A 23,559-nucleotide genomic window follows, 5' to 3' on the forward strand; every position below is an offset into this window, starting at 1 on the left:
TATCTAATATAAAATTTCGTTCATTATATTTTATAGTTTATAAATATTAAAAGTAAGAAATAAAATATTATTAATCTTTCTATAATTTCTATATTTGAGAAGCTTTCCAAATTTCTAATATGAATGCCTTATCCATAAAGTATGTCATTATTAAGACCGTATTAATTATATGGATTCAAATTTGGTAATGTTTGTGTCGATCAAATATACTATATTAATAAGACCGTATTAATTATATGGATTCAAATTTGGTAATGTTTGGTCGATTATAAAAAATAAATGAAAAAGAAATTATCAAAAATTCAACCAATAAGATTAAGAGAATTAATCCTAGAAGCTCTCTATGAATGTCACCTAAGCAAAAATCACTAAAGTGACTTCTCTTTTAATGTATAGGAGGATTGATATGCCAGTTAACATTTTTATTTTCTGATTTTATAAATTTAAAATAAGTAATTACATTCTTTTCCCTTTTTCTTTAAACAAAGGATCGCAACAAACCGACTTTAATTATAAATAAAGATTTTATAGTTTATCACACAGACTCTATAAATACTGTACCCATTCGTTAACCCTTTTATTCATTCATCGCTAACTGTCGAGTCCTCCTCCTCTCTCTCTCGCTCTATCTTTGCCGTTTCGAATCAAAGTCGTTTCTTTTACCGCAGATATGTCGAAGAAGATCATCCTGAAGAGTTCCGACGGCGAATCGTTCGAGGTCGATGAAGCGGTTGCGCTCGAGTCGCAGACGATCAAGCACATGGTCGAAGACGACTGCGTCGCTGACGGGATCCCTCTTCCGAACGTCACGAGTGTCATCCTCGCTAAGGTAATCGAGTACTGCAAGAAGCACGTCGACGCCGCCGCCGAAGCTGAGGCCGGAGACAAGGATATCTACGGTAACACCGAGGACACCGAGCTCAAGAAGTGGGATACCGAGTTCGTCAATGTTGATCAGCCTACGCTCTTCGATCTCATCTTGGTAATAGCCAATTAGGGTTTAGGGTATCTTTGAATTTGAGTAAAGGTTGAGTCTTTTGATGGTTTTTGATCGAATTCGGTTTAGGGTATGATTGAAATTGAGTAAAGGTTGAGTCTTTTGATCGAATTCGGTTTAGGGTATGATTGAATTTGAGTAAAGGTTGAGTCTTTTGATCGAATTCGGTTTAGGGTATGATTGAATTTTGGGTAAAGATTGAGTATTTTTTGATGTTTGGTGTAGGCTGCTAACTATCTGAACATCAGTGGACTTCTTGACTTGACGTGCAAGACTGTGGCGGATATGATGGTAGGCAAGACTCCAGAGCAGATGCGCGCCCACTTCAACATCAAGAACGACTACACGAAGGAGGAAGAAGAAGAGGTTCGCAAGGAGCATGCATGGGCCTTCGAGTGACTTATGATCTCTCCTGGTGTTTGTTTTAGGATTGTCTTCTATTAGATGTCTTCTTTCTTTTTCTCTTTTGGTTTGAAGTTTCATCATCTGTGTACGAACCCCTAATGGCTTTGTTCTACTGACAAGTTCTGTTGGTTTTTTTTTAGATCATAAAGTTTGTGTCTTTTTGCTTTCTTTTGATCTATAATTGGTTGCTATTATCATCTTTTTCCCGTTACAACGACGGAATACTAACTCTGTACATTCCATTAGACCATGTGATTGATCCAAACGCATCTTCCTCAAGTGTGGATGTTTTGGTAGTTTAGTGTAAAACCTTGTTGGTGCATTGATGCTCACATTGTAGACGGTGTCTTAATCTCCAATGAGACGTGATTCTCACATTAGTCACTGCTCTGCCTACCCTTCTGCTTTGTTATCCGTTGAAGTTGGAAATTGAGATTGATGCTTGATGATAATAGATATGTGCCCCCTTGTTCAGGACAAGCAAAAACTTTCGGTATGGGTTTTGAGATAGAAGTGAAACCCATAATAGCAGAGGGAGGTTAGGCCGTCTGTTTAATTGGTTCGTCAACCAGTCTAGGTGACGAAGTAGACTATATATATATATCTTCTCTAACATGTTCTCACCTAAATTAAGGAAGACGATGATGGTGTCTCCAACTGCTACATCTAGTTATGGCTGAGAGTTCATTTCATTTAATTGCGTCTCTTTTTCATAGCTTTCTTGCACCAAGACGTCTCATGTTGAGCGGTAACATTGACCGGGAAAGACCGATAATATTAATATTCCTTGTTGCTTGGCCATTAGGGGTACTTCCTCTTCTGATAAATATGTTGTAAATCCATAGAATCCATATTTGTATCTGTGCATGGGAGTTTTGCCTGATACTGATGCAAGTAAGAAACTGCTTTAGCTATTCGTGTAAGAATCGGAAAAGATGTTTTATTTTGCACTAAGTTTAAAAGTTTTATTATTATTATTTCACATCCATCATTACTGAACTTAGTTTTTATAGCATTACTCAGTTTGTGGTACTAGTCTCGCTACTAATTACAATTGGACTTCTGACCTTATACTTAGCATTAGACCAAGTAAGAGCCCCAAATACATCTTTCTTAAGTGAAACAGCATCAGCAGCAGACGCCGTCACCTGGTATGTCAACTTCTCACCATCTTTTGTAAATTGAAGTTTCTCTGGCGTCACTTGAATGCTAAACCCTGGTGGTGTTTCCACGCTGACTGTGTAAACAGCCACACCGTCTCCACCAACATTAGTCACTGTCCTGCTTACTGTCTTGTTCTCATTTCCCTTGTATCCAGAGATTCCGATTGACGGGTAATTCATGGTTGAGATCAAGTCTAGCTTGGAGTCTGCAGGGCAAGTGAAATTTGCTGGAACTGATTTTGATATCGTCTTGATTGTGCTTATGTTGTATCCATAGTAACAGAGGAAGTTCAAGTAGTCAGTAGCAGTAGTCTCGTAAACCAGTCCTGGTTGCATTGATGCTGTTGTGCTTAGCTCTCCTGCTCCTGTGTCATAAGGTGTGGCTGTTGCACCAGTTTCTGTTGTTATAAGGCCTTTGTCATTGTTCGTTTGAGTCGCTGCAAAACGGTATATGGTGAGAATCATTGTTAAACTTTGGATTATGCAAAGGGAAAGGGGACCTAACCTGTTGTCATGATGGCTGATCTGATGGCAGATGGACCCCATGTGGGATGCAGTGATTTGATCAGAGATGCAACAGCTGTAACGTGAGGAGCCGCCATGGAAGTTCCTGAGATGACGTTAAACTGAGAAGGCGGCTTGCCTTCCAGTGAAATACTTGTGTCCTTCCCTGTCCATGCAGCGAGTATCGCCACTCCTGGTGCTGTAATGTCAGGCTGCAAATAGAGAGGCAAGTGGATTCTCTGAATCAGTCCCTAGAAACCAAAAAAAAAGGCCACAAGTCTTTTTTTTTTTGGGGAGAATTTTTACCTTGAGAATGCTTCTTGTGATGCTTGAAGGACCTCTGGAAGAGAAATAAGCAACAGAAGGCGCAGGTGTGAACTTCTCAACTGTTACAGTGGGAAGAATCGTTGCTACAGGATCTCTGCAACAACAAGATTTCAATACATTACAGTTCATATATATAGAACTTTTGAGACTGCAAGGTTTGTTTGTCAAAGTACTTGGTAGAGTTGATATAGGAGAAGATCTCAGCTGCTTCCTTTGAGTCAATTACAGTCGTAGGAAAAGTACCATAACCACTAGCAACTGCTCTTGTTTTATCATCTACAAAGATGCAACCGATGCCTCCCTTGCTCTTCACTTCATCTCTAGCGCTTGATGCATAAGATGATCCATCAAAGTTCTCGCATAACACAATCTTCCCTTTCACCTTCTCTTGATCTAAAGAACCATAGTCGCACGTCCTGAAACCCCCAAGTATTTTATAAAAACAATTATTAGTAATTCTCTAACACATATGTTCAAGATACTGTATTTGAATCATCCACAGTTGTTTATAAACCTGGCTGAACCTTCGGAAGCATCAGCGCTTTTTGCAGACTTGCCATGAATCAGAGGATATACAGGAGACTTGCTAACATTCCCAAAGTGTATGCCTTCTCCCTGAAGAAAAAATATATTAGCAAAACAGAACACTCGATGTTTTTGTTTTCAGTGTATAATAATAAAATAATAATATCTCTATATGTTTGGCTTTTTTTTACCTTGATGACTTTATTGCCTCCAAGCACAACATCAGACTCCAAGTCTCTATCAATAGTGTTTGCTGCAACAGTCATTATCCAAGGTGCAGTGTTGACAACCGTACCATCACTAGGTCCATCATTCCCCGCAGAGCAGACCACCAAGATCCCTTGCTCCACCGCATGAAAAGCTCCAATGGCTATAGGATCAGTGTTCAGCTCTATCCTAGCGTAAGATGGAGCTCCGAGAGAGAGCGACAGAACATCAACTCCATCGGCGATCGCGTCGTCGAAAGCAGCTAAGATAGAGGAGCCAGCGCATCCTCCTGGATTGCATACTTTGTACATGGCGATCCTAGCGTTCGGTGAACCTCCTTTAGCGGTTCCTGAAGCTACACCGTAGTAGGACGCGTTCTCCACGGCTGATCCAGCTGCTGTGGAGGAGGTGTGAGTACCGTGGCCGATCACATCCCTTGTTGTGAAGTATTCTGAATCATCTTCAGGGCTTTTGTAGAATCTTGCTCCGATTATCTTTCTGCATATATAAGACAGTACTCAAAAAAAGAAGTTAACAACATAACATCTAGTTTAACTAAGGGTGTGAAAGAAAGTGTGTAACCTGTTACAGTTAGAAGAGTTGAAGTCTTTTGCTTCCATGCATGTACCTTTCCACCTAGAGGGAACTGGACCCATGTCTTTGTCAGTAAAACTCTCTGATTCTGGCCATATTCCTGTGTCTAGAAGACCGATAATGGTGTCGTATGATCCATCTGAAGCTGGTGATGAAGGTGGACCGGAATCGATCTTTACTGCTGTTTGGTACTTGAGAAAGTCCCATGAATGAGTTGTGTGAAGCTGGTAGTTTGGGTCAGGAAAAACCGACACAACTCCTGGTTTCTTGGCTATGACTTTGGCTTCTTCAGCTGTCAAACGAGCAGCGAAACCAGTGAACCCGTGTTTATATGTGTGGACGATATCATTAGCTCTCCTACAACAAACAAACCCGTCTCAGAGTCCACAAAACAAAACTATATGTATATAACAAAGGCATGTCATGTTCAGTAGTGTGTATAACCTCTTAAACATGGTGTTTATGAGTATCTGAGCTCTATAAGCGTTTGCAGCAGAGGAAGCTGATCCCATGTAAACAATGTAAACACCATCACCGTTTCTCAACCCAGCTTCAGTTTCTGTCATGAATGAGATGCATAGAAGAAAGAGAACCATTGAGGAGAAGAAGGAAAGGCCTTTCATGTCTCCTGTAGTTTTTTAGTCACTTAAAAGACTTATTCACATAGTGTACGTAACACAAGCAAATGGTATATATAATGGTTGAGAGATGGTTGGAAGATAGAGATAAAGCAAAAGGAATCACGAGTCTCTAATGCTTGAGTTGCTTATCCCACTTTGAAGAGTTGGTGGGTTTCTGAATTGGGCAGAAAGTTAAGATATAGCAAGCTAGTGATCGGACCACTATCTTATGTTTAAGTAGTTACATCACTTCAACATGTTTTTTTCTTCCAAGGTTCCAAAGACTTTGAACAAAATGATTTACTACTTCATTGCTTATTTACACTTTGCGAACCTCAACTCTAGATAAGATTAAGCCCTTTAGTTTTATGGTGCTCAGTGTGAGTGTCTACTAATCGGAAGATTCTTGACACATAATAAGAGAATATGAATTAAGTCTACACTAATTTCAAAGTATTAAGGTTCATATACATGTGCTCATATAATAATAATCTCAGAAAAGATTGGTTAAGTAGCTAGCCAATAAAAAGAGATGTGGTGCGGGCCTGAGTGCTACTCATATGGATTCCTCATCCAAAGCATGCTTATGACTTGTACTTAAACTAATGTGTAATCGAGAACATATACATTTTTATATAGCACCTTCTAAATTTTTCATTTTAAAGAATGATATTGTATTGCCGACGTTTTCAGTGGCTCAGAGTGGAATGCACTCGTGCTACTTTGGGAATGTATGTATTTATCATCAATACATTTCTTTTTGCCTAATAAGTAATACCTTTAGATAACACCAAATCATGTTTATGTTTATGACAAATTTGTTGACAAGAAAAATCATAAAAAAACAATTAGAAATTAAAGCCATATATTTCATTTTATGTTTGGATTTAGTCATTAGAATTTAAGATTTAGGATTTAATATTTAGATTTTAGGAGTGAGATTATGGTTTAGGGGTTAGAGTAATTTAATGTTTTTCATGTTAAATAGATGCTATTTTGAGAATTTTGATTATTGGGTGATATTTTCCGATAAACTTTAATCATCAATACATGCTTAGTGATCTTAATTTCTGTTATCTAGGATTTGATTAGTAATTCTAGAGTAAAATAAAAAGGTGAAACGAGTGAAAATAAAACTTGTGAAAAACAAGAAAAAAATAATATAAAAATTTTACTCTAGCAAAATGTAGTAATAAGAAGATGCAGGAAGAAAAATGGTGTTGATCAAGATTGCAAAATGAACTTTGAAGAAGAAGATTCATCTGAACCTGAAACTCTTGACCATCTCCTTGTTGGACTGCAAGGAGCTGAACCAGCTTTTTCACTTCCTGAGGCAGTTGAAATGTAGCAGAGATGATGGTGCAAACCTTGTCCGCAGAGCAGTGGACATGCTGTCTTGTGTTACTGGTTTCCGAGGCAAGATTGACTTTAGTTGTGATCATTCACTTCTCCTTTTGGACAAGAGACTGCTGCGGGGAGAAGTTTAGAGGGTTGATAACAAAGGGGATGTTGGATTTTTTGATCCACTGACTCACTATGGGACAGTTAATCATCCATGTGGGGACTATTTCGTCACTTGGTTGAATGATTACACATTCAACCAAGGTGGCTCTAACTTTCCTTCTCCACCTCACCAGCATCATGTGTATGTTTGGGTTGCTCTACTCAGGGTTCTACAGCTCATATGCAGAATCCTTCAAGAAAAATCTGTAAAAATTCAGCTATAGGAATACTACATTGCTTCGCTTACCCAATCAAGAGAGTTGTTCAAAGATAAATCGCTCTTATGCATTGAATGTCAAAAGAGTGACACAAAGGAAATGTTCTCATGTGCTGTGAATGATGTTCTGAAAAAAGGAGAACCATGTCCCACACCATTCGATTCACCAACTTTAGGTGACCTCCTTAACACAATCGATAGGCACCAAGTCAATGATGATGCAACCATCAAGAAAATTGATCGTCTCCACTTACTAGCCAAGCAAAAGGTTAATTTTGGATCTGAAATTTCTTTTGATTAACAATAGAAAGTTTTGCTAATCTGATTTACCTTTGCATGTAGCTGTATTCAAAAATTCTGTTGATTGAAGCTACAAGGAATAAGTTGGTGGATGAGCTTGTGAAGCTCTCCTTTTTTGACTACCGTGTATACATCCAACATCTCATCAAATAATTTGTTATGGGCCTCTTGATGCATGATGCTCAAAGAGGAAACTAGAGGTATGTTGTTCTAGGTTATAGTAGCTTGTGGCTCTTGTTTCTCTGTTCCGTTTGTTGTTCATGTTGTAAAGAAGTACTATGTCTTCATCTTCGCAAATACCATGTGAAAGTCATATCTTTTTGGTTCAATGTCATTTTAGTGTACAAACAGTGAACATGTTGTAAATAGAAGCAAATAAATGTTATGAATCAGTTTCTATAAACTAAAGAAGGCCAACAGGTTTTGGAAAACTCGTTATACTATCATGTTTTCATAGTTGAAGGCACAAATCAATAATTTTAATAAACAATTTTATTGATTTAGCTATTGATTTTTCATTATATTCAGAATAATTAATTAATCATATTTACTGACAATACCATCATCAAGTTATCTTATATTCAGTTTAATAACAACTATATATGTATATTAAGATAAGAGTTAGTTTGATATTAATAAAGTAAATATAAAATAAGAAGTCTCTCTCTAGAACTTTTTCTCCTCCTTCTCACTAGCGCAACCACTGACTGATCTGTGCTTCCGGCTGGCGGGTCTGGCTACTCTAGCCACCGTCGGTCCGGCTATGTCTTCTCTTCTCTGTTTTTTCTTGTTTGTTCTGTATATTATAGATCTAGTTTCTCCTTTTCTGGCGGTGGTGTCTCCTTGGCGCTGCATGTCCGGTCTTTGCTCCCAGTATCGCATCGCTTGTTTGATGGATGACTGGCTTATGTCTCTGGAGCCGCGCCGTCTCTGCTTCGGTGGTGGTTGCCGGCTATCGTCGTTTCTCGTGGAAGTGTATCGCGATGTTGAAGTTCGTGTTTGTGTGTGGTGGCCGAGCGTGGAGGAGCTCGTGATGATGCTCTTGATGCTGCAGCGTCTATGTGGAAGAAACTGAAACCCGATACTTTTAACATTTGTCGTTAAAAGTGGGTGTAGGTTTTCCGAGATGTGTTTCCCGGTGGAATCCGGTGGTCTTGTGATGGGTTTGGTACAGTGGCGAATTCCAATCGTAGACGATGATGGTGGCTCGTCCTCCGGTGAAGAGTCGATTAGCGGTCCTGGCGGTGATTTCCATCGATTCCGATGGTGACGCGACGTTTTCTTGCCACGCGTTCCTTTGCTGTGGAGATCTTACCACGTGGAGCGGTTCGCGGTGGTGGGTCGGGTTACTTTTTGTTCGGTTTTGGGCTTGGAAATTGTATCGGCCTGTTGGGTCTATTGCCCGGTTTGGGCCTTTAGTGTTGTATGCTTGGTTTTTCTTGTGGCCTTTTTAGGCTTTAATAATATCAGACGGCATAAAAAAAGTAAATATAAAATAAACTTGGCGATGATATTGTCAATAAAAATGGTTAATATATATTTTAATCATTTCTTTTGTGTTTCAAAAAAAAGAACTGTCTCTAAAATTGTTAGATGGTATGATACTTTTGGTTTTTCTTGTTAAGTTTAAGACCTTTGTTTAGTTATTTTTAAAAAATGATTTAATTGAAAAATGTCAAGAAGTTTTGTAAACTTTCCTTTCTATTTGACCTTTTATTTGTATTAATGAAAACTAGATTTTGATCCATGCAATCGCGCGGGAGTTTGTTTTCAGTTTTATATAAATATATATATTTATTTTATACTTTTAGTGGTATACTTTTTTAACATTAATCATATATCTAAATTTTTATATAACTATTTCAAATACAATAATTTTATAGTTTACATGTTATAATTAATCAATTGGTTAAAATTGTCACATGTATTTGTCGCTTCTTCTTATATACTTATCTTATTGTATTCACATTTATTTATAGAACAAATTAATATATGCATTAAATAACATATTCAAAATTATATTGTATTAAATATATGCTCATTTTTACCCGCCGACCTTCAAAACTGAATTTCCTATTAGAAATATTTTTTTTACTTTTATTAATTTTAGATAATATATTATTATATATACAAAAGTCTAAGATATATCAGTTTTATGCATGTATTATATAGTTTGTGAATGTTAAGTCATTATGTCATCATATTACATTTTAGCATAAATATTTATATCTATGAAAATAAAATTTATAAATTTATCAACTTAATATAAATTTATCATATTTAGTTCAATATAATAATTTTATTTTAACATGAATTATTATTATAAAATAGAAACAATAAGATAAAATTTTGTTTTTTCATTTTATAAATGATAACTGAATATATATTAATGTATAACAACAGTTCATTTCTAGCTACGAAATTATTGAATTATTTACATAAACTTTTTGAAAATTAAAATATCGATTTTTCAACAGATTGTTAAAATAAATATTTATATTTAAAATGAAAAATATCATGATTAAAGTATTTTATATTATTATATTTAATGAAACACATACTAATTTTTATACATGTATTATATAGTTTGCTAATGTTAACCCGATTTACCAACGTATTATATTTTGAACATAAATACTTAAGAAAATAAATTTAAAAATTTAAAAATTGAATATAATTTATCATATTTATCTTGATATAATAATTTTCTCTTACAATGATTGATTATGATTATACAATAAATAAAATAAGATTAAATTTAAATTTTAATTTTATAAAATATATTAATGTATAATAATATTTCATAACTAATTTCAAAATTAGTGAAAATATTTACATATAATGTTTGAAAATTAAGATCTTGTTAGAATCTTTTAAAAAGATTTCTTAGAATTTTAAAAGTATATATTTATTTATATTTAAAATGAAAGATATCAAAAGATATTATGATTAATATAGTTAAAGATTATATATATTATTAGTCTTAATAAAATATATTTAATAAAAACTAAAGGATGTTTCAAATAAAAATTTACCAATTTAATATAATTTTTTAATATTTTATTTTTATAGTACTTCTATTTTAGTATAATAGGACTAATATAAATTTATAAAAAATAGCATATAACTTTTTTGTTTTGTAATAAATTTAAATAATATTAATTAATATACTATTATTAATTACGAAATTAATTAATGAAATATTTAATTAATTTTTTTAAAAAAATTTAGTAAGATTTTGTTAGATTTTGTTAGATTTTTCTCAACAGATTTTGTCATAACTAAAAGTAAAATTCAAATTTATAGTGAAAATTGTTTTATTATTAATATTATTTAATTATTATGTTATATTATGTAATTAATGAAATAAACCTATTATGACTTTTTATTAGTAGATAAAAATAGTAGAGAGAAAATGTTTTAATGGGCAAGTGCGTCAATAAGTGTCAAACACCTAAAAGAGCTAGAAAGAGACTAAACAGTTTTGCAAAATTCTTTTATAGATAAACGGAGGACTTAACCGATGACAAAACTAAACCGAATTCGCTAGTGATAATAAATTTTACTTAACTCATTCGGTTGGTCACAATATATGAAAGAAATAACGTTGGGCTAGTTCTTTTGGAAAGAAAGCCTGAGATATCAGCTAAAACTTTCATGCCCAATTAATATTTCCGATTATGGGGATTGAAGTATCTCGTAGCCGTATAGTTGATATTGTTAATTTAATCATATAATTATAGTTCTAAACTCGCATTCAAATTTCATAAATCAATCATACCAGATAGAATGATGTGAAATGTTTATTTTTGCAATACTGTGAATCACCAAAAAGAAAAGGCAGATGTGAAGATCTATGAATCATGAGCCACATACTTCTATTTATAACCAAATTGTACAATTTGGTATATAGTAAGCAAGTATGGTTACATTATATAACATCTTATTGAATCATTTGGTACAGTGGCGAACCCACGTTCATTAAGGAGGAGGCAGTTGCCCCACAATAATGTGAAAATAGTTTTTTTTTTGGCTTAAGAAACAGCAAGTTTCTGTAGCATAGTTGGTTTTTATTATGTGTATGTCCCCCTTAGACCAAGGTTCAAACCTCTCCTACACCTTTACTTAACTTTTTATTTATTTTATGCCCCCACTAAAACTTTTTTCTAGATTCGCCGCTGATTTGGTATATATTACTTCACCACCGTGACAGTTAAAATGATATCCTTCAGATCATTCATATATATATTCATTATAGTATACACAGTACACTATGATCGGTAACATGAAGAATTAATTACAAAATTCTACAATATAATTATAATGAAAGCACCTGCATATACAGTATACACTAATAAAATATATATTTAAACAAATCTCAAAAGATTACCAAAAAAAAAAATGAGGTCCAAATCAGATAATATCTGAAAGGAGAGAGGTCTACATGGCAATCACTCGTTTGGGAAAGCGTACGAGGAACTCCATGCTAATTTCTCGTAACGAATTAGTATATGTTTTTGTTTTTTAATTAATTTAACAACGCAGGTATAACACCGTAAAAGGAAACTTCTTCTCCAAACTGTTCAAGTCACCTTCCATGCTAAAGACCACAACACGTCTAAAACGCGACGTGTATTTCCCTCTAACTTGCACCAGAAGTTATCGTTCAAAGCTCCAAAGCAAAATCTACGTACCGGTGCTAACGTACTATCTCTCTAGCTGTCGCTTCTCAATCATCTTCTTCTTCTCTCTATCTTTGTCCAACCAATCATTCCTAATTATACGTTTATCATATATTTATACTTTTTTGCTAAAATATATATTTATATTTTAATCACAATAAATCATACACCGCCATACCAAAAAAAGAAGATAAAGACGAAGAAACAAGAAGCTTTACTATTATTATCACCTGAATCACATCTGCCTTTGAGCTCCATCAGATGATGAAAATGAAGAATTTTATTGGTTCAAGATTAAAGTCTTTCTCAGCAAGACAAGGTGAAACCTTTTTCTTTCTTTCCACTTTGTTCAAGAACATTCTGAGTGATGACATGTTTCTCCTTCTTCTCTTAATTTATTTCTTGAAATACTTTTGGATTGTTTAGATATGTTATCTAGCCAGAGTCCCGAGATTAGTTTCTACATTTTACAGAAACTTCTGAAAAATCCCATAACAAAACCTTTTTGAGTTAATCTAAACTGTTTTTTTGTCAATGAAGCAGATAATTCCGAGAAGGAATGTCGTCGTAGCTTGACGTGCAAGCAAAGTGTTAACGAGGAGTACAAGGAAGCTTTCAGGACAAACTCCTACTTAGAGATTCGGACAAAAGCAGAAGATCAGTTAGGCATTACATTCTCTACCAAACTCTCTTCTTCTTCTCCTTCTCCTTCTCCTTCATCCTCAGATCTGAGCTTCCATTCACACTTCACCGATTACTTGCTCGACCCTCCTCAAGAAACTCTCGATACTCTTACACAAGACACGAGTTTCCACAATCTTCTAGTTAAATACTTTGACTTTAGCTCCGATGCTTGTGATGTATGTGAGTCTCTCCTTCAATGCATCCAACAAATTAAGATCAATGACATGAAACTCAAAAGGGTTATCAAGATTGGGAAAAGGGTTTGTAATGGTGCTAAAACCCCGGACCTCTGTGCTTTGATATTTCAAGAGCTCTCGAGATACGCCTTGCTGAAAAACCCTTTATATTGTATCATCGACAAAGCTCAGTTCCCCAGAGTTCATGATGCAAACTCGGATTTGCTCGCTAGATTGACATCGAAAAGGAGAAGAATCAGAAGAAAAATATGGTTCTTTACATTTTGCAAGAATCTAGGAGGTTGTAGTCTAGTGGATATTGCAGCTAAAGCAACTTTCATAATGATGAATGATTTGGATACTCTGAGTAGACTTGCCGGGAGACTATTCGATGAGATAGAGCATAGAAAAACCGTAGCTGCGATGTGCGCAAAGAGTGGGAAGATTGAAGTGTTAAAGGAAGCCTTGAGAGTGTTTAATGGACATCAAGAAAGATTCTCAGAGCTGTTGCAAGAGCTTGAAGAACATCTATACCTATGTTTCCACACTATTAATAGATCAAGAAGACTAGTGTTAACGCAAATCACGGGACCAAATTCTTGATTATTTGATTATTTTGGTTCATCAAAATAAATACTTGTGTAGGGCTTATGAATTAAGTATCATAAAAACGTAAGAATGTCTTTTATTGGTTTCTTCATGATTAGTTAAACGAAAGATGTTTTAGAAAATATTTGAAGTTTCAAAATAAAAATGTTTTCATAATTTTACTATTATTAAAATTGATTCACCAATAATATTTATTTCACTATTTATGATTGGTTAATTCGTTTTAAATTAGATTATCTTTAAAATAGGTTCTTTTAATCTTTATATTTTAACCAAAACATCTTACATGGAGTATATATAACAAACTGGGCGGGTCGCTCCAAAGAGAAAAGAACAGACTCAGAGCGCATCCACTGCCAAGAATCTTTCAGACAGCGTAACAAAAGTCTTCAAAACTGAACCCTGGAAGAATAAGTCTGTCCGAAGGACCAAGAAGAAGGAACAACATTGAGGAAGACTCTTGTAGCACCATCGGTAGTGGTAATGGAGAAAGATAGAGACTGGCCGTCTAGATAAGCGTTTGATTGCCAATTAGCTCCCCAGTTGCGAGACATGGCTAACCAACCAGTCTTTGATCCTTTAATGGAGACAGATTTAATGGAGCCTGCTCCTCCTACGTTCGATATGTTTACCAGCTCAAAGTAATCTCTCCCGTTTATTCTGAATCTCACTCCTCCTCTCTTGTAACAGCTTACCCTGTTTTTTACCAGACCAAAACAAAATAAAAACACAAAAACTTCTAAAAATTCAAGAAAAACCCCAAAACTTACAACTGTTCTTTTTTTGACAACTTTCAACTGTCGTGTTTTAAAATACATGACTATTTTCAATATTAAAAGCTTCAGATGTAGAATGTTCAATCCTGATAAATCGAATCTAGCCGATCTAAACCGAAATGAACCCAATATTAAGGGTGTAATTGTTAACATCATGACAAATTAGGGGCTTAATTTTCATACGAAATTTTCATACGAAATAAGGGTTAAAATAAAAAGATGGAAACTTAATGGGTTCTTGAAAAAATCTAACCTTTGGAAAACGACGGGAACAATTCCACCTTTGTAAATTCCTATCTTTTCCCAAGCGGGTTGTGCCATGTCAAAATGTTTTAGCGGCGGATTGCACCAACCACCGTTGTTGCTCGGTAGAGCGAAGTTTGGCGGGCAGAAGTTAGTTGCTGTAATAACAACCGAAGCTCCTTTCTTGCACCACCGTGAGTCCGCAGCGTAATCACACGTTATTCTATAGCATTCTCCGCAAGAAGCTCCGTTGTTGAACAGAGCCGTGCTTAATGCCGCGGTCATTGTCCCGTACCCCGCCGAGTAGAGATCTCCGTACCCACAAGCTCCGCCTGAATAAACAAAAATCATCAGTTTTCATCAAGAAACTGACAAATCATATGGAAATATATTTCTATGCCGTTGATGTTACCCATTGTTCCAGAAGCGTCACTCCCTCCATAGAACGTGGCGTGACCATTGATTAAACCAGAAGGCCTAAACGCATCAACCGCCATAAAAAGAGCGATCAGAACCGCCAATCCAGCTAGAGACTTTGCCATGGTTTTATATAATTCGCGGAAGAAAGGAAGAGATTATGATTGTGGTGATGATGGAGTGAAAGAGAGAGTGTTGTTTAAATAAAACCTTACATGTGGTCTAATTTATACTTGTAAGTAACAATGCAAGTCCAAAATACAGTAGATATATCTGCATACTTTGTAATATGCAGTTGGGTTTATATTCCCCAAGAAGTCATTACAAAATCTAAATATAAGTTTTAGGTATATTGGTCTGAACTTTATATATATGCTATGGTTATCAAATTTTCCCATGATTTTTTATATATTAATAATCTATGGAAAAGTCTACATTAATCTCTAAAAAGAAGTATAGTCTACTGATAAACCCCCTATCCAAAAATGCAAATAGACTCTGAACATCTGTATTGGTGTACATAAATAATATGACTTAATTTTCCATAGCATGTACATCCGTGTTGGTATCCATAAATAATATAACTTAATTTCGCATAGCATAGCATGTGTTAGCATCCCAAATCTTTCTCCTTACCAATTGATCACAAGATCCAGACAAATTTTCCCATGATATTTAAGTCTAACTATGGTAAACTATTGGAACCTAAATACATCCTAATCTTTTTTTGGGCAAGCATCCTAATCAAATATTTAATTTATCATCAAAATTAAGAATATAAATCATGCATCGATAGTTTGTTTTTCTATCTTATTATTTACACTGCAATACGGTGAATATTTATTTATTTTGCGTAAACAAATGAATAAAAGAAGTAGAAAGAAAGACAAAAGGATAATGTTCTTTTGTTTGTGATGTGCACTACAATCATGTGCAGGTTCATCGTAATCACATGCTCGCTTGTCCTGCATTGTTAGCAACATGCCAAATCGCAGTTGACGAAGATCACCGTCACGGCGTGGTTTGTCGCCTTACACAACCTACCTGCTACTTCCTACAAAAATAACAATATCATATCGGAAACTTCGATCCAAAATCTAACTACACTAACTATACGAACTATGCATTGATTAAAAAGTATATGGGATCCAACAAGGTTAAAGACAGAGGACCTTGTTTAAGATTTAATTAGAGTGTAAGAAACCTTAAGCCAATGACATTGATGATGTCGCTTAACTAGTATGTAGTTGTCCTTATTGATTTTTGGCATTATTGAAACTATTGAATCACACAACAAATACCTGTAAATTTAAAACAGAACATGAGATTGATTTATTATACTAAGCAAACAAAACCAAGTTTGGCAGGACAGACTAATGTATGTATCAATAATGTAACCCATTGTTTAAGGTCATACACATCTCTTGTCTTCTTTCTTCTGATAATTAGAGTGTTCTTTATTATTTAGTAGAGAAAGCTAAATGGATTACGACACATCATTTACATTATAGTTTTGCATAGCCTTATTATAATAACATTTTTACGTGCTATTGTTCTAATCGTTTTTTTTGTAACATTTTGTGGTATTATAGTTTAGTTATGCTCCGATCCGGTTTCAAAACCTGGTAAAGGTATTCAATCCTGACGATGCAAAAATCTCCCCAACACAATTAAACCAATTGAAAAGATTCCAATCTTTTGAAACCAAGAATATTTCCTAGAGTTGAAACCAAAGTAATTAAAAGGAACAGTAATCATCCGGAATAAGAAACAATTGGACAAAGGGCAGAGTAAAGTTGTGAGCAGAAACAAGAAACAGAATCAGAGCTGAGATTATTGAGTTGTAGAAGATTATCTTCCTTAGCCATATGCTTCGCCAACTCTTCCTCTGAGTCTGACCGCCTAGTTATGCATGTTGAGGCAGAATGAGATTATTGAGTTAATTAAACGCTGTCTGTGGCTCATTTGTAGAGTAGATGTCCCCTGTTTTTTTTGAGAAACTGGCAACAATGGATCATATTTGAAGATGAACTGATGCTGTCCGCTAATAGTCGTTCCCAAGTATTTATACTTTTGATTAAGATAGATTTTATATAAAACATATTTTAGCGTCGAAGTCGTTGTAGTATAGTGGTAAGTATTCCCGCCTGTCACGCGGGTGACCCGGGTTCGATCCCCGGCAACGGCGTTAAACTTTTTAACATGACTTGTACACACGTACGGAGATCTTAGTTTTGTTAAATTTATGGGCTTTTCTCACGTAGTACAAAACCCAATCATTGTGTCTCAAACGTTCAAGCGATTTTTAGTTCTATCACTTTCTCTGCTACTGAGAATGAGAAGTATGATAGTGATGACTGATGAGCGTTGAAGAGGCTTGTAAATTGAAGACTCATCATGTTTGGTTCGACCAAGTGAAATAGATGCCATGGTACCAAATTTCCAATAACTCAAAAACAGAGACAAAATCTGGAAAACTGTCTGGAAAACTAGAGAAATCTCAAAGGCAATATCCATAAAACAAATGAACATATTATATAACCTAAAGGCAAAATGAAAGAGAGAAATTATGCTACGGTAACGTCTTGTCTTTTTGATGGAAAGACAAAAGACAGAATGAAGGAAAATAACAAAGTTCATTCAAACGACCACGGTCACTTAAGCAGCTGCCTGAATAGGTGGTCCATTTGATCTGTTAAACCCACCACGGCCTCCTCCTCTTCCACGACCTCCCCTTCCACCACGGCCACCTCCTGGTTCCAACAACATTCTCACATTAAAAAACTCGAGACAATATTGGTTTTACAAAAATTGAGATAACAATGGTGTTTTAAACATCTATCGTACCACGGCCCTGAGGAGGAGCATCATGTCCATAGTCCTGTTGAGGATGAGGAGCATTGTTATATCCATAGTCTCCTCCATGTTGTTGAGCTTCATAGTATGGTGGAGGAGCATTGAAACCTCCTCTTCCACGACCACCACCACGTCGTCCTCCTCCTCTCCCGCGGCCTCCTCTTCCTCTACCAGATGACCGCTCAGGCTCCATACCTCCATCATCATACTCATGATACTGTGGAGCAGGAGCATTGTTTTCATAGCTTCCTCCATCTTGTTGAGCTTCATAGTAAGGCTGAGGAGGACCATTGTAACCTCCTCTTCCACGACCGCCACGTCCCCCACCTCTCCCGCGCCCTCCTCTTCCTCTACCAGATGGCCGCTCAGGTTCCATACCCCCATCATCATACTCAACGTTCACATATCCATCCCCTGACAAAGTAAACACAACACAATCCACAAAATTGGAACCCTTGTCCACACTTCAGAAGAAACTAAGATTTTGGAAAGAAAATTCCGATCCTACCTCTGCCACCTCTTCCCCTACCACCTCCTCGGCCTCTTCTTGCTCTGCCTCTTGGTGATCCATCTAAAACAGATAGATACAGATGAACAAGTTATAAACAAAAAAAAAGAAGAAGCACTGAGCTTAGAAAGGTTCGTTTAAAAGAGAAGGTGTAAATACCTCTGCCTTCGTAATCAATCTCAGCCAATGGCTTCACCATCTCAATAGGAATCGGAGGCTGGTACCTGCAATATCATTTAGTAAGTAATCATTAGCATTAGAGACATTGTACCTCTCTAGAAAGAATACTGCTTGAGACACAAAACCTTTGTGATCACAAAACAAAAATATATAAAGAAAAACACTGAAAAAAACTCACCCAACTGAGGATGTATTCAGCTCCTTCTTCGAAAGTATTATAGTGATCAACGACACATGCCTTGTCGTCTCAATTCTTCAGGAAAAGATAAAAAAGAAAATTAATAAAAACACTTTAATACAAGTCCTAGCACAAATAAAAAAATGTCAACCAACTTACGGAAGAAGGCCTTCCTCTTTAGGTTCCCAGGTATCGGTTATGTCCGTGGATCCAATAGACGTGTGCTGGTGAAGACCAGCAACTCTTCTCTGCAATAAGGATTAGAAAAAAATGTTGTTCAGATACAATAGAGCCCACATTTGTTATCATGACCCAGATAAACCACAAAAAGCATACCTTAATCAACTCAACAATGTTCACAGTCTTGTTGATTGCTCTTCCCATTGCCTTGAAAATAACTTCATCCGATCCTTTCTCCTATATATTACAAAAAAAAAACAAATCCGTTCAGACGCAAGCAGGACATGTTTTTGTAATAAAAATCGAAATCAAAGACAAGACTACACAATGATATGTTGTAATAACCCAACCTAACCACAGATAACATAACTAAATATACTAAAAAAGATATGAATTTTAAAACAGGCACGAATTTAAGACACAATTTAACCAACGATTTTCTCGTTCAAACATAAATTCATGTTTCGATTTTTTTTACTGAATCAGACACGAGAATATAATAAAATAAATGCTACTAGATTCTCTGAACAAATCATAAACCCATAGAAGAAACAGAACCGAACACAAAAACGTATCTCACAGATTCAACGAAGAAACAAAAATACCTGAAGAAGAGCCATCGCATAGGTGATGCAGTTTCGCGCCCTACCGGTACTGGTGATACGAATCTCGTTCTCAGCAATCGGAGTCTCATCCTTCGGCTTCGCAACTCGCTCGTACATGTCCATCTGAACACAAACACACACAAAAAAAAAATCAGAAGAGCTCTTCTCCAAAAAAAAAAACAAATTCGTTCACGAAGGTTGAACCATAGATGATACTTGTTCAAATCAGGTTGTTGTTCTTAAAATCCTCGCGAATCGATTGAATGAATGCTTTACCTTTGTGTGACTGTTGGGGTTAGATCCTTGGAAACCCTAGAAGATTCGGATAAGCAAGGAATTAGAGCGGTTTTGTACAAGGCGCTCTCTCATATATAACAGCCGGCACCAGTGAACTGCCCTAATTGATTTCCGGTTTGCAAATTTTCACTTTAAACCGGTTCAAACCGAACCGCGGATAAGACATCATATTTCCTCAGTTTTGATTTATCTCTTTGTGAAATTCAGCATCATAGTATTAGGGATCTCCAACATAACATCAAATTTAGTGTCGAAATTACACCAAATTTAGTGTTTTTGTATCAATTTTTTTTTTGTCATTTTCAACCAAATTTTATACCAAATTTAATGTTTTTTAGTTTTAATAATTTTTATATTTTTATTATTTAAAAATTTATAAAAAATTGTTTTATCACACTTAAATATTATGTTTAATAAATTTCTTAATTATATTTTTATGAAATTTATTTATATTTATATTTTTTATTTTAACAATATTATACATGTATTTATTTTATATAATATATTATATTAAAAATTACAAACTATTAATTATGAAAAGCACATCAAATAATAAATATATTTTAATAAATTTATATTAGTTAGTAATACAATTTTAACTATATTATAAAAATTTATTTTAATGTTTTAGTGAATTTAATAGTATTACATAAGGTTTTAATTATTTACTACAAAATCTTAACTTTACAATAATGTAATATTATTAAGTGTTAATTACTGATTAAATATAACTTAAATAAAGACAATAATCAATATTTAAAAAAATACATTACAAGATAAAGTAAATGATAATAAGCATTTAGTGATTTTTTATTTGAAAATAAAATAAAATACAAAAGTACTACAATATTTTATTTTTTTATAACATAAAGAAAATGATAATAATCACTTAGTGATTCTTTAATTGAGAATAAATATATTTTAATTATGTAAAATAATTAAAAAATACAAATAAAATATTATATTTATGTTTAGTTACAAATTTAACTGATTAATACTCCTTCTGTTTCACAATGTAAGTAGTTTAGACTAAAAGCGCTAATATTAAGAAAATTGTTAAAATTTTAAAAATAATATTTAATTAATTAGTACAACCAATTTTAAAAGACCGGATATTATTTGATTGGCTACACTATAGCCAATAAATGCAAAAATTATCTAGATATATGGAAACTACTTATATTTTGAAACAAAGAAATCTTCCTTATACTACTTACAATAAAAATAGAGAGAGTAATAAAAACTGAATTATATTATTCACGAAACATAATAAAATATTTACATTAAATATTTGGTGTGATAAATGTTGTTACACCGAATTTGATGTATTACTATTCATTTTACACCAAATTTGGTGAAATTGTATCATTATGATGTTTTATTGGAGATGTAATTACATTAAATTTGGTGTTTTGGTGTCTCATTGGAATCGGCTTTAAAACACGATATATAATGAACTTTTAATTTGCTTAAATTTCAAAAATTAATGGCTACTTGTTTATTTAATGTTCTTTTATTCATCAAACTCAAAGCATTGTCTCTTTAAGCTATGAAATAATAAACCAAACAAACGAACATCCCAAATTGTATTCCTACAACTTTTTCGGTTTACTTGCACCTGTTTCTGTACCGGCCGGCCAGTTTGTTAGAATGGTCAAGCTCGATATTCGTGGTGAGGTGTATGTTTTTCCTGGAAGATTATCCAACTAGACAAAAAGGAGCAAGAAATGGTCAAGAAATGGTGGTCGTCTGTTTGGTCTATAAATGGACTTTTGGACTTTTTCATACAAGATATAAATAAAGTGTTTGAAAAAACCCACATCTTACTTTTAATGGCAAAAAGAAGAAAATATCTGTTCTCCATCACGTAATAAAATGTCAGTCATCTCTATGTACTGTATAAGTGAATTTGATTATACAAAATGGAGGCTGGTAAGAAAACAAAGATAAATCTACCAACTATTGCATTCAAGCCTAGTCACATGAAATTTCCTTAAAATCAATTGATTAACTCTATTTTACTAAGCATATTTATATATTTTTTAAAAATAAACTGAAAACTACTTACCAATCACCATATTTTAAAGTTTTGAATCAAATGTTAAAATGCTTGGAAAATAAACATGCATCCGAAAATTATGAGCATGCACGTTTTTATGCTTCAGGGTTATTAATGATAATTAGTTCCCTACAGAGAATTTGGAGAATTAAATTTGTCTAGTACATTAGTGTGAGTTTGAGGCAGCATAAAAAGCAAAACTAATAAGATGGTTGGGTGAGGAATGAAAGGAAGGTGTCCTTTATCTTTGCTTCTCGTGGGTTAACCAGAGGATCAATGGTGTTTTTCCATCCTTCAAAATCTATAGGGGAACCAGCATCCGGCAGCTCGAACCCATTCACATAGAATGTTGGTGTAGCAGAAACGCCTCTTGAAACGCTATACTGCAAAACAGAACAAAGGCAAATTAATCTACGCGGAGGGAGTGGACCAAACTTATTATGAAAACTAAGTAATGACAGAAAGTAACGCAAGCTACTAAAACTCAAGCTTCCAGCAAACTAAAATAATGACTAGTGAGTATGTGACTATGCAACGACGGATCCATATCACTCCACTTGGTTATCTAGGCAATAGTACAGAGGACCGAACAGAACAAGCCATTTGGTTATTTTTCTTGACTAGTGAAAGATGTGAACCTTGAAGGAAAAGCAGAAGGGATTACCTTGAAGGAAACCCTAGTAGCAAGATCAGACTGTGAGTTGCGGAAGCCAGATTTAAGAGGATAATGAAATGAGCTACCTAATGTAACTGTCCCGAGTTTGACTAATTTGTCCACAACCGCAGGTCTTGGCATGAATTGTGTTTGCGAGTTGTAGAACAATGCCTGTTAAATCAAATAACAACCAAAACCATAAGTAATCATCATAGACAAGGTCTTCATTACACCACAGCGAAACAGAACAAAGAAACAGAAATTTGGATTTTTAAATATCAATAACCGAACCTGGTGCTTGAATATCCCTTCGAGCAACCCGAACGTGGCATTGGAATCTAACGCATTCACAATGTGCAAGGCCCTAGACACTACAAACGCATTGTCATGGAACCTGCGTGTTCCAAAAAACACACACGAAACATAAAAAAAGGTCCATACGAAAACATTTTGCATAAGAGAGAATTCAAAACACTGACGGCAAAGGGATGAGGTGAAGAACAAGAGCAACGCGAGATCCGTAGTGATCAACCGCTAGCTTTAACGGTTCCCAAGCGTCACCGCAATCGGGGCAAACCGGGTCAAAATACGCTTCGATGAGTATCGTTTCCGGTTCGATTTTCCTACCCGGTGGATACACGAATCCATCGCGTCTCGGCGGGGGCACTAGCTGCGCATGTACGCTTGTTCCGACGAGTAAAGCAACGACCAATAAAGCCGTTCGAATCATTCTCGCTCTCTCTCTCTCTCTCTCTCTCTCTCTCTCTCTCTCAATCGATTTCTCTTACAAGGAGAGATTAAAAACTCACGGTGGTGTCACGGAGAAGATAAAATCAACGGCTAAGATTACGTAGAAGCTGAGTGAGACCCAGTCTTTCATTTTCAGCCGTGGATTTCCAACTATTGGTGACGTGGCAGACTTTATAAGTTAACACGGCGGAGTCACGGAGAAGATAGAATCAACGGCTGAGATTCCTCGGAAGCTAAGTGAGACCCAGTCTCTTATTTTCAGCCGTTGATATTTTCATTATGCTGACGTGGCGGAATCTGGTGGCGTGGACGGTTTATAACTATAAAGTGATTAGTGGAGCG

At 35.1% G+C, this 23,559-nt stretch overlaps 6 protein-coding genes and 1 non-coding gene across 8 annotated transcripts; 3 read left to right on the plus strand and 4 right to left on the minus strand.

Annotated features, from left to right (window-relative positions):
• The first annotated feature begins 575 nt into the window (after positions 1 to 575).
• Positions 576 to 1,568, plus strand: LOC108807563 (SKP1-like protein 4). The gene is made up of 2 exons (XM_018579841.2): positions 576 to 982; positions 1,223 to 1,568. The coding sequence occupies exons 1-2, from the start codon at positions 671 to 673 to the stop codon at positions 1,394 to 1,396; spliced, it is 486 nt and encodes a 161-aa protein (XP_018435343.1). The 5' UTR covers positions 576 to 670; the 3' UTR covers positions 1,397 to 1,568.
• Positions 1,569 to 2,345: 777 nt separating this feature from the next.
• LOC108807555 (CO(2)-response secreted protease) lies at positions 2,346 to 5,376 on the minus strand. 2 transcript variants are annotated; one of them, XM_018579836.2, is made up of 8 exons: positions 5,167 to 5,376; positions 4,711 to 5,079; positions 4,113 to 4,626; positions 3,911 to 4,011; positions 3,570 to 3,812; positions 3,376 to 3,490; positions 3,071 to 3,281; positions 2,346 to 3,002 (listed from the first exon to the last, which is right to left on the minus strand). In XM_018579836.2, the coding sequence occupies exons 1-8, from the start codon at positions 5,343 to 5,345 to the stop codon at positions 2,422 to 2,424; spliced, it is 2,313 nt and encodes a 770-aa protein (XP_018435338.2). In that variant the 5' UTR covers positions 5,346 to 5,376; the 3' UTR covers positions 2,346 to 2,421. The 2 variants fall into 2 exon arrangements, with proteins under 2 accessions (XP_018435338.2, XP_056865480.1); XM_057009500.1 differs by lacking the exon at positions 2,346 to 3,002 and having other exon boundaries at positions 3,131 to 3,262.
• A 6,400-nt stretch (positions 5,377 to 11,776) lies between these two features.
• Positions 11,777 to 13,648, plus strand: LOC108844617 (UPF0496 protein At1g20180-like). Its single transcript, XM_018617904.2, has 2 exons — positions 11,777 to 12,363; positions 12,588 to 13,648. The coding sequence occupies exons 1-2, from the start codon at positions 12,306 to 12,308 to the stop codon at positions 13,505 to 13,507; spliced, it is 978 nt and encodes a 325-aa protein (XP_018473406.2). The 5' UTR covers positions 11,777 to 12,305; the 3' UTR covers positions 13,508 to 13,648.
• An 86-nt stretch (positions 13,649 to 13,734) lies between these two features.
• On the minus strand, positions 13,735 to 15,223 carry LOC108807589 (expansin-A11). Its single transcript, XM_018579862.2, has 3 exons — positions 14,945 to 15,223; positions 14,543 to 14,864; positions 13,735 to 14,209 (listed from the first exon to the last, which is right to left on the minus strand). The coding sequence occupies exons 1-3, from the start codon at positions 15,072 to 15,074 to the stop codon at positions 13,903 to 13,905; spliced, it is 759 nt and encodes a 252-aa protein (XP_018435364.2). The 5' UTR covers positions 15,075 to 15,223; the 3' UTR covers positions 13,735 to 13,902.
• A 1,842-nt stretch (positions 15,224 to 17,065) lies between these two features.
• TRNAD-GUC (transfer RNA aspartic acid (anticodon GUC)) lies at positions 17,066 to 17,137 on the plus strand. Its single transcript has one exon. It is a non-coding gene; the product is annotated as a tRNA-Asp (tRNA).
• Positions 17,138 to 17,369: 232 nt separating this feature from the next.
• On the minus strand, positions 17,370 to 19,878 carry LOC108807578 (glycine-rich cell wall structural protein 2). Its single transcript, XM_018579853.2, has 9 exons — positions 19,733 to 19,878; positions 19,457 to 19,579; positions 19,008 to 19,088; positions 18,831 to 18,919; positions 18,672 to 18,746; positions 18,473 to 18,537; positions 18,314 to 18,376; positions 17,797 to 18,219; positions 17,370 to 17,702 (listed from the first exon to the last, which is right to left on the minus strand). The coding sequence occupies exons 2-9, from the start codon at positions 19,577 to 19,579 to the stop codon at positions 17,608 to 17,610; spliced, it is 1,014 nt and encodes a 337-aa protein (XP_018435355.2). The 5' UTR covers positions 19,733 to 19,878; the 3' UTR covers positions 17,370 to 17,607.
• Positions 19,879 to 21,807: 1,929 nt separating this feature from the next.
• LOC108851093 (uncharacterized) lies at positions 21,808 to 23,232 on the minus strand. Its single transcript, XM_018624517.2, has 4 exons — positions 22,947 to 23,232; positions 22,759 to 22,861; positions 22,477 to 22,638; positions 21,808 to 22,195 (listed from the first exon to the last, which is right to left on the minus strand). The coding sequence occupies exons 1-4, from the start codon at positions 23,195 to 23,197 to the stop codon at positions 22,013 to 22,015; spliced, it is 699 nt and encodes a 232-aa protein (XP_018480019.1). The 5' UTR covers positions 23,198 to 23,232; the 3' UTR covers positions 21,808 to 22,012.
• Positions 23,233 to 23,559: the final 327 nt, after the last annotated feature.

Source organism: Raphanus sativus, chromosome 1 (assembly GCF_000801105.2).
Source record: "Raphanus sativus cultivar WK10039 chromosome 1, ASM80110v3, whole genome shotgun sequence".
Taxonomy (NCBI): Eukaryota; Viridiplantae; Streptophyta; class Magnoliopsida; order Brassicales; family Brassicaceae; genus Raphanus; species Raphanus sativus.

Bases quoted from the DNA above. Each gene is read 5' to 3' on its own strand.
- LOC108807589 (XM_018579862.2), bottom strand. From the start codon at position 15,074: ATGGCAAAGTCTCTAGCTGGATTGGCGGTTCTGATCGCTCTTTTTATG. The intron at 14,865-14,944 runs GTAACATCAACG...TTGTTTATTCAG, and splicing joins TGACGCTTCTGGAACAATGG to GCGGAGCTTGTGGGTACGGA. The intron at 14,210-14,542 runs GTTAGATTTTTT...GGTAAAAAACAG, and splicing joins GTTCCCGTCGTTTTCCAAAG to GGTAAGCTGTTACAAGAGAG.
- LOC108807555 (XM_018579836.2), bottom strand. From the start codon at position 5,345: ATGAAAGGCCTTTCCTTCTTCTCCTCAATGGTTCTCTTTCTTCTATGC. The intron at 3,813-3,910 runs GTTTATAAACAA...TGGGGGTTTCAG, and splicing joins GCTTCCGAAGGTTCAGCCAG to GACGTGCGACTATGGTTCTT. The intron at 3,282-3,375 runs GTAAAAATTCTC...CTCTATTTGCAG, and splicing joins TCACAAGAAGCATTCTCAAG to CCTGACATTACAGCACCAGG.
- LOC108851093 (XM_018624517.2), bottom strand. From the start codon at position 23,197: ATGATTCGAACGGCTTTATTGGTCGTTGCTTTACTCGTCGGAACAAGC. The intron at 22,862-22,946 runs GTCAGTGTTTTG...TGGAACACGCAG, and splicing joins CTTCACCTCATCCCTTTGCC to GTTCCATGACAATGCGTTTG. The intron at 22,639-22,758 runs GTTCGGTTATTG...TTGATTTAACAG, and splicing joins AAGGGATATTCAAGCACCAG to GCATTGTTCTACAACTCGCA.
- LOC108844617 (XM_018617904.2), top strand. From the start codon at position 12,306: ATGATGAAAATGAAGAATTTTATTGGTTCAAGATTAAAGTCTTTCTCA. The intron at 12,364-12,587 runs GTGAAACCTTTT...TCAATGAAGCAG, and splicing joins GTCTTTCTCAGCAAGACAAG to ATAATTCCGAGAAGGAATGT.
- LOC108807578 (XM_018579853.2), bottom strand. From the start codon at position 19,579: ATGGACATGTACGAGCGAGTTGCGAAGCCGAAGGATGAGACTCCGATT. The intron at 18,377-18,472 runs GTATTTACACCT...TATCTGTTTTAG, and splicing joins GATTGATTACGAAGGCAGAG to ATGGATCACCAAGAGGCAGA. The intron at 17,703-17,796 runs GTACGATAGATG...TGTTGGAACCAG, and splicing joins TGCTCCTCCTCAGGGCCGTG to GAGGTGGCCGTGGTGGAAGG.
- LOC108807563 (XM_018579841.2), top strand. From the start codon at position 671: ATGTCGAAGAAGATCATCCTGAAGAGTTCCGACGGCGAATCGTTCGAG. The intron at 983-1,222 runs GTAATAGCCAAT...TGTTTGGTGTAG, and splicing joins CGCTCTTCGATCTCATCTTG to GCTGCTAACTATCTGAACAT.